Here is a 17033-nt window from a genome sequence, read left to right on the forward strand (position 1 = left end):
CGTGCACAACAGAACAAAACACGGCCCAGTCCTGCACCATTCTCACAATCGTTGTTATGCTTGAGCCCATTGTTGCAGCCACTGTGTCAGTCCATCTCGTTAAGAGCCCTCCTCTTTTTCACTGACCCTCTGCTCTACTAAGCATGATGTCCTTCTGCAGGGACTGGTCCCTCCCGATGACATGTCCAAAGTATGTGAGACAAAGTCTCACGATCCTCACTTCTGAGGAGCATTCTGGCTGTACTTCTGCCGAGACAGATTTGTTCCTTCTTGCAGGTTAGGGGAATTGAAAGCGTGCCTAATGCCTGCGGGTACACAGCAGATTCTCAGTAAGCACGTATGACAGTGAAGCAAGGGAGCTGACCAGACTTTGTTATGGGTTTGGAAAAAGAAGAAAAGTGCACAGCCCGATTCCGTACCCCTCTAGGTTGATTCCTGCTAGGATTTAGGGGAATAGTTTAAGGAATCTTCTGCCATCCCGTGACATCAAGGTCCTCTACACTGTGACCTCGGGAAGGTACCGTACTGAATGTCCCTTCTGTAGTTTGGAAAGAACGCAGCCCACCGAGTTCCATTAAGAAGGAAAATCCATAAGTGGTATTGACCTCCTAGTGGTCTCCACGTAACAAACTTAAATCAGATTAAAGGGGAGGGGGACTTAGAAGACTTAGGATGACTGCTTTAAGAGCAGCTCTGAAGAACATTAACGTTTTTTAGGCTCCGGAGCTCTGGTGGCACAAACAGTTAAATGCTTGGCTGCTAGTCAAAAGGTTGGCAGGTCAAACCCATCTGCCAGCTCTTCAGGAGAAAGACCTGGGGATCTGCTTCCATAAAGATTCCACCCTAGAAAGCCCTGTGGGACAGTTCTACTCTGAATCAACTTGACAGCACCCAACAACAGCTCTCTTTCTTTTCGTTCTCAACTCACCAGTCATTCTGAGACCTAGCTGATCTGTGTCATTGGAAAATGTGATGGTTTATAAAAGAATCTCCGTGCTTAAGGGGCTAGAAAATAAGGTTTGTGAAGAAAACCGCAAGGGATTGAATCTGTTTAACTTTAGGAAGAATAAATTGGGAAAGGCTTTCAAATAATTGAATTGTTTCATTCTGCAAAGAAATAAAGTTATTCTCCCATTTGAGGAAAACATACTTGAGCCATAGCGTAATAGATGTAATTTGGTATTCCAAAAGCCTTGCTGATACTGAAGGTTGTAATACACAAAGATTATCAAGAGGAGTGATAGAATGTCCTCTGAAGAAGCTAGGAATTGATTTTCACCCCCTGGGGTGACTTCGATCAGCATCATCCAGAAGAAATATAACGTGAACCTCATTTTAAATATTCTAATAAAACCTGTTGTTGTCGAGTCAATTCTGACCCTATAGGACAGAGTAGAACTGCCCCATAGAGTTTCCAAGGAGCGCCTGGTGGATTTGAACTGCCAACCTTTTGGCTGGCAGCTGTAGCACTTAACCACTACGCCACCAGGGTTACCAAATATTCTAATAGTCACATTTAAAAAACAGTCACCCTTAAAGATTAATTTTAATAACATCTTGTTTAACCCAGTGTATCTGAAATTTTATCATTTCAACATGCGATCTATGTGAATAATTATTAATGAGATACTTTACCCTTTTTTTTTTCTTTTTAATATCAAGTCTTCAAAATCCGGCATGTATTTTATACCCTAGTCGGCACTGGCCACATTTTGAGTGCATGATAGCCGCGCACGGGCGGTGAGTGCTACAGTATGAGAGAGAACAGGTTGCGATCATGAGATTCCTTGATTAAAGCTGGCCTGTGTGTTTCTTTTCCAGAAGAGGACAAAAGAGAAGTTGGTGCATGTCCTTTCTTTGTGTGGCCAAGAAGTAGGATTAAGCAAAAACCCATCGGTAAGTTTAAGCGTGTATCACGTTTATTTGGGGTACCTTGTCTTTCTCGCCTGTGGTCCGTTTTGGTCTTTGGTCATAGTTTTGAGGATTACAAGTGTTGGTATGATATCCACTGTCTAGACCACCTATTCTCCCCACACCATGATTTTTAATCTCACTTAGTCCAGAAACAATGAAAGATTTTGTTGGCTAATTACTCCAGTTTGTCTGTGAATAAATACTCAAGTTTTTTTTTTTTTTTTTCCAATTTATTGTATTTTTTTATAAGTAAGCCCAGGCTTCCATAAAGTAAATTCGTAAATGCCTACTGCACTGCTTTGTATAATGTACATTTCTTTCAGATGTAATTTTGCTTTCCGTATACACACCTCTTGGAGCCCTGGTGGTGCAGTGGCCTGCTCACCGAAAGGTCAGTGGTTGGAAGCCACCAGCCTCTCTGCTGGAGAAGGATGTGGCAGTCTGCTTCTGTAAAAATTACAGCCTTGGAAACCCTGTGGGGCAGTTCTACTCTGTCCTGCAGGGTCGCTATGAGTCGGGATCGAATCAGTGAACATGCCAACAACAACACACACTTCATACTGTGACGTCACTATATTACTCACACATAATACAGGTGAAAATGGGGACATACTATCATATGTATTATTCTCATATAAACTCCACTGATGTTATGGAAAAAAAATAATAAAACACAGCTGAGCAATGAAAGATTGAAGTTTTAGTAAGCTTCTAAACCTTTTATAAAATTTAGAAAATTCAAATGTGTGTGCGTGAGTATACTGTAGCAAAAAAAATAAAAATTTCAAGAGTGGGTTTGGCAGGTATTTTTATTTCACCCATTATGACATCTTTATTATTAACAGCATAAGAAAGCACAAACTAATTTCCCAAATACAGGAAGAATTGGCAAACAAATTTCTCTGCAGAGCTATTTTTAAAATGTCAAAATGTACCTATTAATGTAGCTCACGAAAAAGTGAAATAGTAGAGGTCCTTGACTCCTTGCTAACGTGTAAACTGATATTTCTTATCATCTGGATAAACGGCCCAGCCAGCCATTGGCTGAGCTTTGCCTGACTTAAGTACCCTTTTTAGTGTGATTGATCTGTGGGTTTGTGGCGGTGCCCGTGGCATTATTTACAAAGGGAGGGCCCAGGGAGCCAGGGGCAGACAGGGCATTCTAGCCCACAGAGGGGCTGTGAGGAGAAACAAGGTCACTTTGCTTCTGCAGTGCAGCCACGGCCACTGAGAGCCATTTCATATTGCCTTTACGGCTACTGCTTTCTCCTTCAGGTCCACACTGTTCACCTGTGTTGAGGCCCTTCCAGCTGAGAATATGTATCGGGGCAGTTTTGAAACGAAAGAAGCAGGACTAAGTAGGAAAAGGGGCCTTAAGCTGAGGAAACTGGAATTCTAGTCCCTCGTCTTTCGTCTTTCGGTGACTAGCGGACCCTGGGTGTTCTTTAAGGAGGCCTAGTGGCGCAGTGGTTAAGCTCAGCTGTGAACCTGAAGTTTGGTGGTTCAGACCCACCTAGCAGCTCCGGGGGAGAAAGACCTGGAAATCTGATTCTGTAAAGATTACAGCCAAGAAAACCCTATGGGGGCAGCTCTACCCTGTGCTAGAGTGTCGCTGTGAGTCAGGATCGACTTGACAGCAGTGAGTTTTTTCAACAGGTGTGGGTGTTCTTTATCTTATACACCCATTTACAATCTGTGTACAAAACTGCTTGTCGTGCACCACTTTATGCAACTCTGACACAGGTCGTGTGACTGTCTTTAAACACAGAGAAAAAAGGCACGGTCACCCTTGCAACCTGCGAGAGATGTTTGTAACATTGCAAGTCTTATAAATAATTACCTACTTCTGAAGGAAGACTGAGATATTATAATGCTGTGTAGGTAAAGAGTGCTGTTGATTTTATTTAATATCAGCCTGTGTTCATTAGAGGCTAGGTAGCAAAACATTTAGGTTCCTTTGCAATTTATCATTTCCGCACAGTTCTATTCAAATGGCCTGGTAAAAAGAACACTAGACATAGGAATTAATTTCTAAGAATGTTAACACACTATGGATTTTAATGTAAAACTGTTTGATTTTGTTGTTGTTTTGGGGGGAGAGTTTTGATTGTGTGTTGTTGTTATTGTTTAAGTCAACACGACAGGAACTTGAGTATAAATTCTGGGCGTGAATTCTCAGCTAGTCTTCTGTAATTCCGTGCTCATTCCTCTTTTTCTTACTCTTTACCCTGTTCCAGGCTTACCTCTGAAGGGGTTAAATCCTTTGCTCTCACATTCTACAAGAACATATTTGGTATCAGTATCCCTTAAAATATTATTTATACGAATGTGACGGGTATGTGTGTGTGAACGTGTATCATCTTTAACCTCAGTCAGTTCATAGACAATGGAAAATTTTGTTGGCTGCTCCAGTTTGTGGTGAACACATGCTTAATTGTTTTACACACACACACACACACACACACACAAGCACACACACACATACACATTCAGGTAGGATCCTGTCTGCCTTAAGAGGCAGCAATTTGACTCCTGAACATTTTCCTGGTGCACAAACGTGCGTCTTTGCGGTGAGTTTAATCCGAAGGCACCTGTCCAACATAAATAATAAAAGGACATTCTAAAAATACCCACTTAAGGAATTAGGTGTGTACTGGAATTACAGTGCTATGAAGAGCCAAGTACACAGTTTTGTAGCACAGGCAGCTGAAGGGAGGACGGTTTCTCAGGAGGGGACCTTTCTGACCCCAGGTGATTTTCTCGTCATGCGGGGACTCGGACCTGCTGGAGCACCAGGCAAGTCTGGTTTCTTCTGAGGACGGCGCACGAGAGCAGGAGAACATGGACGATACAAACAGCGAACAGCAGTTCAGAGTCTTCAGAGACTTCGACTTCCTAGACGTGGAGCTGGAAGATGGAGAGGTACAGTATACTCTCTGTAAACAAATAAGCCTACCCCTCTTGTTCTTTGACTTAACCAAACAGGTTTTTTTAACCTGCTAAATAGTGAGTTTTTGTCATAGGGTCTTTAGTTGGAAAGCTGTAAACTTTATTATGAATCAACTTACTCCAAGCACAGCAGTGTAGCTGTGGCATAAGTTACCACACCCTTCCTGCCTGAGCCCACAGGGAAAGCTGCCCTGTTATTTCTAAGTGGCAAAGACCTTCATTTTAATGACCACACCAAGTCCCTTGGGGTGTGTATCCGTCTGTGTGTGTGTGTTTGTGTAGCCTAAAGGTGAACTCAAAAAAAAAGGTTCATAAAAACCTTCAAGTTCTGAGCTTGTTCATTTGTACCCAAGGAAAATATGCTAAGCATTTAATTATTTTAAATGTGAAATTGTTGTAATTCACTGACTTCCAAGCCTGCCTGCTACAACAGATCTGAGCCTGAGGGCTCTGGCATTTCTGTGCTGTTTGATGAAATCATGATAGCTTTAAATAAAATAGAACACAGACACGAGCCCTTGTCTGCCTTGGGCCAGTCCTATCGTTCCAGACACCTGGAGCGCCTGAATTCAAGTCTCAACCAGCAAGTGCAGAGTGTTTGTTCTGAGCAATGATCACTGTAGCCGGATGCTTCCAGTTACGAACCATGTTTTTGAAAACGAGTTAGGAGAAGGAGCACTGCCCATCACCATCATTTCGAGAGCTTATTAAGGATACGGAGGAGCCCTGGTGGCGCAGCGTTAAGCACTCAGCTGCTAACCAAAAGGTCAGCAGTTTGAACCCACCAGCCGCTCCACAGGAGAAAGACCCAGGCGATCTGCTGCTATAAAGATTACAGCTTTGCAAACCCCATGGGGCAGTTCTGCTCTGTCCTGTAGGGTTGCTATGAGTTGGAACCAACTCAACGGCAATGGGTTGTTTTAGAGCATGTTCCGGTTGAGAGAGTCTTTTGCCTCATGGAATGAAAATAAAATTGACTTAAGTGAGATTAAACTAACTAACCAGTTGCCAACAAGTCGATTCAGACTCACGACAACCCTGTGTGTGTCAGAGTACAGCTGTGCTCAACAGGGTTTTCAATGGCTGATCTTCTGGAAGTAGATTCATTGCCAGCCCTTTCTTATGAGGCACCTCTGGGTGGACTCGAACCTCTAACCTTTCAGTTAGCACTGAGCAAGTTAACTGTTTACAGTTAGCAAAGGTACAAATGCCTGGTACCGAGCAAGCCTGGCTCACGGTATTACTGAACATGTCAGCTCATGTTTAACTTAGCACACCCACCCTATTCTAAGACAGAGGAGCTTTCTGCTAGACGTACAATTAAAATGGAGGCCCAAATCCTACGGAGGACGTTATTATTGTTAGGTCCTGTCAAGTCTGTTCCGACTCATAGCGGCTGCATGTGACAGAGTAGGATCGTCCCATAGTTTTCTTGGCTGTAGTCTTTACGGGAACAGATCACCAGGTCTTTCTCCCACGGAGCCCCTGGTGGGTTCAAACCACCCACCTTCTGTTTCACAGCCGAGCACTTAACTGTTGCACCACCAGGGCTCCTTAACGGAGCAAAAGAGACAATCATCTTCCCTTCTCAGCTGAAGAAAGGTGCGGTAAGTGACATGACTTGGCAGGAAGGACGTGAACCAGAGGAACCAGACACCGTTTCAGAACCACTCACAAATTTCACTCCAGCCTATAAAGGAAGACAAACCTGAGATGCCTAGTACCTGAAAATAAACAGTATACTAATTTTTTTCAGTGCTAGTAAATAATGAATACCGCACCTTGCTTCTAATCTTCACTTGATTATCTTAGCCAACAACAGCAACAACAAATACTTCGCAGTGATTATTTTATATGATTAAGATATTGTGAGAAACTCAAGAGGTGAGAGTGTACATTTTGCCCAAGTGAAGTGAACCACCTGAGAATGTTTTGCCACCTCTCCAAATTATAGTAAGGTCTCCTGCTCCGCTTACAGAGTGGCTTGGGCCTCGCGATCGAGCAGGTCCAGGTTCGAACTGTAACTCTACCACTTACCTAGCCGAATGACTTGAAGTGTGAGTGCAGTTTCTCTTGGTATCTGCTTCCTCATCTATTAAATAGTTATAATAAACCTGCCTATAGAGTGATGAAGTCCCTGGGTGGTGCAAGTGGTTAACACGCTTGCTGTTAAGGGAAAGGTTGGAAGTTTGAGTCCACACAGAGATGCCTCAGAAGAAAGGCCTGGCTATCTACTTCTGAAAAATCAGCTGTTGAAAACCCTGTGGAGCACGGTTCTACTGTGACACACATGCGGTCGCTGTGAGTCGGAACCGATTCGGCTGCAACTGGTTTTATAGAGTTGATGGAGGGCTCAATACGACAACCTATGTACAGCTTCCAGCATGTGTCAGGCAAGTACTTGGCGTTCTAAACATTAGTTGGCTTGTATTTCTGTCATTGATAAATAATATAGGATAGCCTCATCTGAGAAAGTTAAGCATATAGGTCAAAACATGGCTGTCAAAAAAGAAAGACAAGTTTTTTTTTTTCGTGCCTATGCCTTTTCCTAAGGAGCCCTGAAGGTACAATGGTTAAGCACTCAGCTGCTAACCAAAAGGCTGGTAGTTCAAACCCACCCAGCAGCTCCACGGGAGAAAGACCTGGCAATCTGTTCTGGTAAAGATTACAGGCTAGGAAACCCCATGGGGCAGCCCTACTCTGTCGCATGGGGTCGCTATGTGTCGGGATTGACTCGATGGCTCACAACAACACGCCTTTTCATTAAATAGTCTCAGAATTTATTGAATCATATCTGCAAGGATTTGCCTTTGAACTTTTCAGAATCTTTGAAAGGTGCTGTGTCTTCGGTGTTGGTTGCAGTAAACAGATCACGATCACAAGCATTTTCAGCTTCGGGAGCACTATCAGCTGATGAGTTTTTTCCCAGTTGGTGACCTACCTTCGGTTCCCAGGGCATTTAGCAGTTTTCTCCCCAGCAGCTATTTAGGCATTCCAAAAAAAACTGTTGAGGAGACCAGCGTTGTCACTGATATAGAAGGCTATTTCAGAAATCGTGTTTATTATTTGTTACCCTGGCTACAGCAGGCACAAAGAGGGTTTGATTTTTCTGATGTTTAATACTGATCTTTTCTCTTTGGGGATCTGTGTACCTTTACCTTATTTTTAAGGTGCGTCTACTGGAGTGTATATTGGTGGGGCTGTTAGTTGCTGTCAGGTTAAAACTAGGGCATATAAGGTAAAACTTGAAACTCTTTAATATAATCATTTTAAATAGACCTTTTATTTGTTTTTCTGTCCAATATCTGCTGCCCAGGAGCTTCAGGTAAGACGATGCGGTTTTTCATTGCGATACGCTGGTAGGTGTCTTGCATCACTGCAGATGTGTGACAACGTAACTGCTTCCCCCCCTTCGGGTGTGTATATGTACGTATGCCTGTCTGTGTGCATATCTACATCCCGGTGTGTGTGATACAAAAGATGGTTTTCTTGGCTGCTATAGTATGGAAATATTTTCTAAAGTCTAAATACAAGATTTTTTATAAAAGCTTCTATATGCCAAGTTCTGGAAGTTGCATGATTATATCTCTTGAGGGAAAGTGAGTTTTAAAATCTGATCCATGGAAAGCTTATAATTTCTGAATAGGAAGGTGCACGACTGGATTGGTTTTGTTGTTAAATCCTTTTATTAAAGGATAGACTATATACACGTCCCACCAAAACCTGTTACCTTCCAGGGATTAGGGGTTATCTCTACGTGACGGCTATTTACACTTTCATCCAAACCAGGGCCCCGTCACAGGTCATAAAGCAGGGTCTTTCTGGGTGAACTGGAACCTGTGATCGCCCTGCATCTGCGTCGTATCAGACTTACTCTGTGTGGGAACATACTTTGATGTAGTGCACCCAAGTTCCGTCAACAACAATAATACTTGCTTGACCGAGTTCAAATATTTATATGTAGATATGAAAAAAATTTTTCAAAGAACATGATTTCCAACACTTGTCGAATGTTCAGTCATGTATACTTGGCCATCTCAGTATAAATTCTGAGTTGTCTGTTTTAGTTTGATTGAGGACCCCTGATGGTGCAGCAGTTAAGTGCTGAGCTGCTAACCGAAAGGCTGGCGGTTCAAACTCACCCAGCAGCTCCACAGGAGGAAGACCTCGTGATCTGCTCTCGTAAAGATCACAGCCCAGCGAACCCAATGGGGCCATTCTGCTTTGTCCCATGGGGTCGTTCTGAGTTGAAATCAACCATACAGCACACAGCAACCACAACTGCCAGATACAGATTCTCCATCTGGAAGAGTCAGCCATCCTCTAGATTTTCTCACACATAGAACATCTGATTTAGCTCATAAAACATTTTGAATTTTGACTTTGTATATAACATAAAATGCAAAGAGTACGTTGGAGTCAAAGAGCAAATCTGACTGTATCTGGGGAGGAGGGAGAGAAAGCAGAGACTGGCTTTCCCAGTTGAGGCACTCCTGTGCCACGGGGAGAAAGCCTGATGGACTTTCTTTTTTATGCTGAGTTCTTGAGTTTTTTTTTTTAATATTTTTATTGTGGTAAGTATATATATGAAGGTAAGTGAAAAGGTCTCGCTACCAGGGTTCCGGTTCATACACGCGCCGGTATTTTCCACACAAAACGTGTTCAAACATGTCTCTGCGATCAGTGGATGGCTGCAGACAGCTACTCTCAGTCATACATTTGTCTTAGTCTTGTTAAAAAAAAATTTTTTTTAGGTGACTTCAAATCAAAGGATACTTTTTGTGCCGTGGAAAAAAACAATTTTGAGGTCAGGGCTAATATCAAATTTTTAACAAAACTAAAGTGGACATCTTCCCAAATCACTGAAGCTTTGCATCAAGTCTATGGGAATGCTGTGCCACATAAAACAACAGTTTTCGGATGGATCAACCGTTTCAAGGAAGGTCGGGAAGACCTCAAAGATGACCCAGGAGAGGGAAGACTGCTCCGAAGGTTATGGAGACTGTTTTTTGGGATTCCAGAGGGGTAACCTTGAGAGACTTTGTCCAGGGGCACAGGACAATCACAGTGGTTTATTATGAAGAAGTTTTAAGGAAACGGAAAATGGTATTGGTGAGAAAAAGGCCAGGAAAGTTGCGCCCAGGAATTTTTCCCCATCATGACACCACCTGCTCATTCTTCAAGGGTGGCAAGGGCTGTCCTACAAGAATTTTGTTGGGAAACCTTACCTCATCCCCCCTACAGCCCTGATCTTGCTCCTTCAGAATTCTTTTTGTTCCCAAAACTCAAAGAATATTTAAAAAGAATACAATTTGAGTCCCTCGAGGATGCCAAAACTGCCGTTTTGACATGGTATAAATTGAAGAGTGCAGAATTCTTCAGGGAAGGGTTAGAGAGATGGAAACACTGCCTTCAGATGAAGGACACGTTGAGAAACAATAGCTGCATATTTTGATATTTTTGTATAAGAAAGGTTTATATGATTTTGGAGCAATATTTTTTGACTTACCCTCGTAAAACTAAAGAGACCTAATGGGGTGATGGTTAAGCTCCTGACCATTAACCAAAAGGTCAGCGGTTCAAACCCACCAGCCACTCCAGGGGAGAAGAAATCTGGCGATCTGCTCCTATAAAGATTACAGCCCAGAAAACCCTATGAGGCAGTTCAACTCTGTCCTATAAGGTCGCTATAAGTCAGAATCCACTCAGCGGCACCCAACAACGACATATATGTAACATTTGCCATTTGAAATTTTTTCATGTACGATTCAGTGGCAATAACTCCATCCATTGTATTGTGCAACCATCACCGCTGTCCGTTTCCAGATTTCACTGTAAAAGTCTGCGTTGCTCTGCGAGCTTACTGTTCTGCGCCAGGTTCACGTGGGAGACTTCCAGTATTGTTGCCTAAGACAGTACATCCATCCCATCTGTCGGTTTCATGCAAGAGAATCAGTTTTGTGAAGTGATGTTTGTGTCCCTCTCCCAGTTATTTGTCATTCTTCTTTCTGCTCTTTATCTTCCCCCTTCCTTACACATCGCATTTTTCTTTTACTGACAGCACTCTTCCCTCTTCCGCTTTTTTTTTTTACACGGCAAAACAAAATCAAACCCATTGCCATCAAGTCAGTTCCAACTCATGGTGACCCTGTAGAACAGAGTAGAATGGCCCCACAGGGTTTCCACGGGTGTGATCTTTATGGAGGCAGAGCCCTAAGTCTTTCTCCCACGGAGCCACTGGCCGGTTTTGAACTGCCAACTTTTCAGTGAGTAGCAGAGTGCTTCACCATTGTGCCACCAAGGCTCCAGTTTTTAACTGCAATAACTATTTTAAAGTCCAAGCAGGACAGTTATTTTTTTCCACCAGAAAAAAGAAAAATTTTGGTGGGAATTTTTCATAGCGGATACAGATAGAAAATATAGCCAGTATAGGAAGCGTATCCTGAATATGCTTTCTTTTTATCATCAAACAGCCCTAAGAACAAGCATAAATTTCTTAAATGGGGAGGAATACAAACAGCAATTTCGATCTCCTATCTAGAGTGGGAAACCCTGGTGGCATAGTGGTTAAGTGCTATAGCTGCTAACCAAAAGGTCGGCAGTTCGAGTCCACCAGGCGCTCCTTGGAAATTCTACGGGGCTGTTGTACTCTGTCCTGGAGGGTCGCTATGAATCGGAATCGACTCGACGGCAGCGGGTTTGTTTTGATCTAGAGTATGTTCAGGATTCTTACCTGTTGGCTTTTCTCTCATGACTGGCCAAAACAGACTTTGGAAAAGCCGAGTACATGTCGTATGGGAGATCTATGAGGAAAATGGCAGGCTTTGTCTCAGCAGGAGCCAGAAGTGTAGACCCCTAACCCAGAGGAAAGGAGCCCTTGTGGCACTCAGCTGCTAACTGCTAAACACAGCAGCTGCTCCAGAGAAAGACTTTGTAATCTGCTTCTGTAGAGATTTTTGTTGTTATTGTTGTTTTCATGTGCATTTTGACTCATAGCGACCCCATAGGACAGGGTAGAACTGCCCCACAGGGTTTCCCAGGCTGTAATCTTTACAGGAACAGATTGCCAAGCCTTTCTGCTGAGGAATGGCTAGTGGGTTCAACTGCCAACCTTTTGGTTAGCAGCCGAGCACTTAGCCACTGTGCCACCAGGGCTCTTTCTACATGTACATTTACATGAAAATAGTGTGCTTTCACTGTTTTTATCTCAAGGAACCCTGGTGGTGCAATGGTGAGCACTCGGCTGCTAACCGAAAGGTCGGCGGTTCGAATCCACCAGCCGCTCCCCAGGAGAAAGACCTGGCAATCTGCTTCCATAAGGATGTCAGCCTAGAAAACCCTGCAGGGCAGTTCCACTCCTACGGGACAGTTCCGCTCTGTCACGCAGGGTCATTATGAGCCGGAATCAACTTGGCAGCGCCCAGCAACAGAAAACCAGAGGAAAATTAATAAATGTGTACTCACTTATTTCAACAGTTACCTACATCTATCGTATACCGTTTCGCTATCCGCTGAGCTCTCATCAGAAAAGCGTATTTTGCTTTCTCTCTCTGCATAGATGCGGCTGCAGAGTCACTTCAGCTATGCCCCCGGAGGTGCCCCTCAGCAACCCCTCGGGTGTTTTAGTGGATTTCAAATAATTCTTGTTGTTGTTGTTGTTATCAAAAGCGTTGACCATCAAAGACTTTTCAGTTGTGAATCATCAGATAGTGTTTTGAATTACCAATAAGTGAAATTATTTTGTGCTAGATTTTATTCAGATTACCAATTTGTTCAAGTTGAAAACATGCTTTTCAATGGCTGTAATATTTGCCTGCCTTTATTCCTATCAGGAGCCCTGGTGGTGCAGTGGTTAAGCACTCGGCTGCCAACTGAAAGGTCGGCAGTTTGAACCCACCAGCTGCTCCGTGGGAGAAAGATGTGGCGGTCAGCTTCCTGCAGCCTAGGGAACCCTGTGGGGCAGTCCCACTCTGTCTTATAGGGTCGCTGTGACTGAGCCGATTTGACAGCAACAGGTTTGGTTTGGGTTTTTGCTTATTCCTATCCTAACAAAGAAAAATAAAACCCCAATTATTTCCAGAAAAAAAAAAAGAACTGTTAGTCAAATAAATATATTGACTATCTGATGGTTTGTACAGAAAGTATGAAACACAACTAAGAACATTGTTTGAAGACTTAAATCGCCATTTAGCCCGGTTCTCAGTAAATGAAGTACGTACAAGTCGGCAATATTTGGTACTGAGTCAATTACTTCGTTCCCAAGAAAGGAGCCATTTTCCACTTGGGGGCAGGAGCCAAAGTTAAGCCATGCTGTGCTGGCCTTTGCATAGTGCATGATCAGACGTTGTCCAGCTGCTCTGAAAGGCTTTGACTCTGCATTTCGTCTGTGGAAACCGCTGTGGCAGAAACGGGCTGGAATGTTTACCTAATGCTCTTCTACTTAATACCCAAAGGGTCTGGAATGTGCCACCGGCAAGCGCTCCGACTTTGTTCTCCTTCTGAACACAGTACTAAGAAGCGGTGGAGGGCATGGGTGGGGGGTACTCTTTCAACTTTTTTTTAACATTGATGGTCTTCTTACAGATTTTGTGGGGGGAAAGGATCATTTATAGAGTTTACCAAAATGAACTTTTAAAAGAGGTGGTATCACCCACCATGCCAAAGAAGCATGTGTGATTCCTTCCGCCTTTGATGTCATGTACATTTACATGAAAATAGTGTGCTTTCACTGTTTTTATCTCGAGGAACCCTGGTGGTGCAATGGGTAAGCACTTGGCTGCTAACCGAAAGGTCGGCGGTTCGAATCCACCAGCCGCTCCCCAGGAGAAAGACCTGGCAATCTGCTTCCATAAAGATGTCAGCCTAGAAAACCCTGCAGGGCAGTTCCACTCTGTCCTGCAGGGTCGCCGTGAGTCGGAGTCGACTCGACGGCACAAGACACCAGCAGCAGCGTTTCTCACATCGTGAAAACATGGTTGTTGGTCCCTGAGTCCATGGTTGAGGGTCCATGGTTGAGGGTCCCTAATGAAGATGCATCTCTATGAGCTGTGGCTAGCCCAGCGTGTGAAGGTGGGCATGCAGGAAGCGTGGGCGCAGAGGTCAGCGGCTGGCGTGTGCTTGCAGGGCGAGAGCATGGACAACTTCAACTGGGGCGTGCGGAGGCGGTCCCTGGACAGTCTGGACAAGTGTGACATGCAGCTGCTGGAGGAGCACCAGCTCTCAGGGCGCACCCCCAGCCTCGGTAAGGCGGACCGTGAGGATTCCGACGAGTCCTCCGAGGAGGAGGACCTCCCCACCAGCCAACTGCTGGAACACTCGGACCTCGTAAGTAGGGACTTGCCCACGGAGGACTTGGGGGACTTCTTTTTCTAAGGAAAGCGGTAGTGTCCTTTCCAGTTGCAGCTAAACTTTGCACTGCTGCTCCCCCAGAATCTGAAATGCCAGGGGGTGTCTCACGGAGTCTGATGGGCCTCTCCTCTGTAGGTTGCAGATGTAAACAAATGCAGGGGGCAGGGATATTTGTTATAAACCCCAAAAACTGTCAAGTCAGCTAAGGCCTCGATTGTCCGACTAGCTTTTTATTCTGCTGGCATCTTTTTTTTTTTTTCTTTAATTTTCCAGATATCTAGAGTTTTAGGAAATAGGACAGACACTTTGACGTGGTTATTTCAAAAAGCAGGTATCCATGTGCTAGAGAGCTGCACCAGAGTGACAGATTGCCAGCTGCTATGTTTACGGTCCGATAATGGTGAAATAAAAAGGAGCGCTGGTGGTGCGACAGTTAAGCGCTTGGCTGCTAACCAGAAGGTCAGCAGTTCAAACCCACCCCGCGAGCAGCTGCACAGGTGAAAGACCTGGTCATCTGCTCTATTCCTATCAGGAGCCCTGAAGGTGCAGTAAAGGTTACAGCCTAGAAAACCCTATGGGGCAGTTCTACTGTGTCACGTGAGGTCGCTATGAGTCGGAATTGATTTACGGCACCCAACAACAATGGTGGAACTTGTCGGTTAAAAAATTAGTATCTTATCAACCGAGAGCTCTTACATAAAGAACAATCAGGGCTTTTAAAGAATGGGAACTGCCTGTTACGCGTTATCCCCTTTGCTTTCTCCACAGATCATGACCCTCTCCCCCTCTGAGGAGGCAAATCACATGGACTCGCTCAGCGTGGCCCGCGACACCACGCCTGCTGACCCCCACGCCTTCGCCACGAGGATGGCCGGCTTCGACGCCTCCTTGCCGGATATGAATAACCTGCATGTTTCTGAGGGCGCTAAGGTGAGGAGATTTTTGGTGTTTCTGACTGTGGTTTCCGTAAAAAAAAGTACTTACAATTTTCTGAGCATTCTTAAGCGTAAAGGTGGAGGGACTGTCTTTTTCGGGTTCTCTTTTTCTCTTTCCTTTGTTGAAGGTTCTTCCCCTGGGCCAGTGGTGTGAAGTGCTTTTGCCCGCACCAGCTTGAGCAGGCGTCTTCTTGGTGGAAAGAGACCCGATTAGAGGTCTTCTCCAAGTTGAATATCTCACACTTTCTGTATAGCAGGAACTCCTGCTGATTTTACGGCAAAACAGATTGGTGTGTGTCTGAGATTGCTGTGACTGGGAAGCTGCTGTCCTTTGTCATGACTTTTTATAAAACAGTATGCTAAGTCAGGTGTGGGAGTTTGCATGTATTTGGGGAAATTTCTTCCTGTGTAGGAACCAGTTATACAATTTGTCCATTGATTCGACTCTCGCCTCACAGTGCATACTACAGGAATTTTCAATGTTAATCACAGCATCATGCTGGATTTGCACAAAACCATTCTAGTCAGGCATTCTGAGAGGAAAAGTGCTGAATTGATGTAATTTTCTTATTTTAAAAGGTTGGCTTAATAAATAACAGATTGACTCACAAAAAAATAAAGGATATCAACCATGAGTACTGTGCTCCTTTAAAAAATCACATATATGAGGCCAAACGGTCAACAATTACTTAGAACAAAGATGAGGATGTAAGGGGGCAGGGAAACTAGATTAATGGCAACAGAACAACCAGAATGAAATTATGAGAATGCTCAAGCATTGTGAAGAATGTAACCAGTGTCACTGAACAATTTGCGTAGAAGTTATTGAATGGGAACCTAAACTGCTGTGTAAACCTTCACCGAAAACACAATTAAAAAAAATCAATATATATCTCACTTATATTTATCAAAATTACCAGGAATTATCCTGCCCACAAAACTATGCACTCACACTCTATATCCCACATCTCTGTCTATCACACAGAATTTATTTTCTTACGTCAGAACTACCAAAGTAAGCTCTCACTGTTAGGACAGGGTAAAGCTCTCTTTATCCTGGGCTTGGTTCTGCTTACGTAAGTTTGAAAGAGAATAAAGTAGAAAAAATAGTATCTAGAAGTATTTTCCTTCTGATACTTATAATGGAAAAAAATATTCTACAGATTGTTCTTTATTGTTTTTCGGCACACTAAAAACAGATCTGAGATCTGGGAAAACCTGCGTAATTTAAAGCAAACACAACCACCAAATTGCAATGATGTAAAAATGTTGAAACTTAAAGAAAAATTATTTGTAAGACTGCCCTGTTGCAACGGAACTGTGATCAAGAGTCTGAGAGTTAGCCTCGTCCTTTTTTTTAGCCCCCCAGAAAGGGGGGCGGGCAGGAAAACAACTTGTCTGTGGTTAAAATACCGGAATCCTAAGATGAAGAAATTAAACGCCCCGGAAAGGACATCACAAAATAAACATGAAGTCGTTAGCATTCACTGCCTCTGACCCCTGGTACAGTCGTTTTCTCCATTTTTCTGTGTTGAGTGCTGAGCTGTGTAGATTTCTCACAGAAGGCCCGACCTAAGAGGTCATATTTTTATGCACTCAGACTGAAGTCATGTAATCCTACCAAGGAAAGGCTGAGTCTCGTTTCTGAAACACTTTCCCTGTTTTTCACATGAGCTGGGTTTCTGCAGTGTTTTTAATACATCTGTGATGTTAGGAAGATAAAGTAAAAGGCATTTTTATAAGAATTCAGCCCTCCCTTCAGAGATTGCGTTTATGTACACAAATAACCTAACCCAGTGACCGGGAGCAGGCTCACTGGCACCATGCTCGTCTTAAAAGGCAGGAAGAAGCAGATATAGATAAGCCTCCGAAGCTCAGTATTTAAGG

General features: G+C 43.7%; 1 protein-coding gene across 11 annotated transcripts in view; it reads left to right on the forward strand.

Moving 5' to 3' along the window:
* Positions 1-17033, forward strand: part of FRY (FRY microtubule binding protein) — a 524498-nt gene that overhangs the window by 468915 nt on the left and 38550 nt on the right. For all 11 annotated transcript variants that reach the window (XM_049853229.1, XM_049853227.1, XM_049853221.1 and 8 more), the window contains 4 exons: positions 1822-1896; positions 4666-4836; positions 13987-14187; positions 14980-15141. In XM_049853229.1, coding sequence (XP_049709186.1) covers positions 1822-1896; positions 4666-4836; positions 13987-14187; positions 14980-15141 — 609 coding nt within the window. The remainder of the gene's footprint in view (positions 1-1821; positions 1897-4665; positions 4837-13986; positions 14188-14979; positions 15142-17033) is intronic.

This window comes from Elephas maximus, chromosome 14 (genome assembly GCF_024166365.1).
Source record: "Elephas maximus indicus isolate mEleMax1 chromosome 14, mEleMax1 primary haplotype, whole genome shotgun sequence".
Lineage (NCBI taxonomy): Eukaryota > Metazoa > Chordata > Mammalia > Proboscidea > Elephantidae > Elephas > Elephas maximus.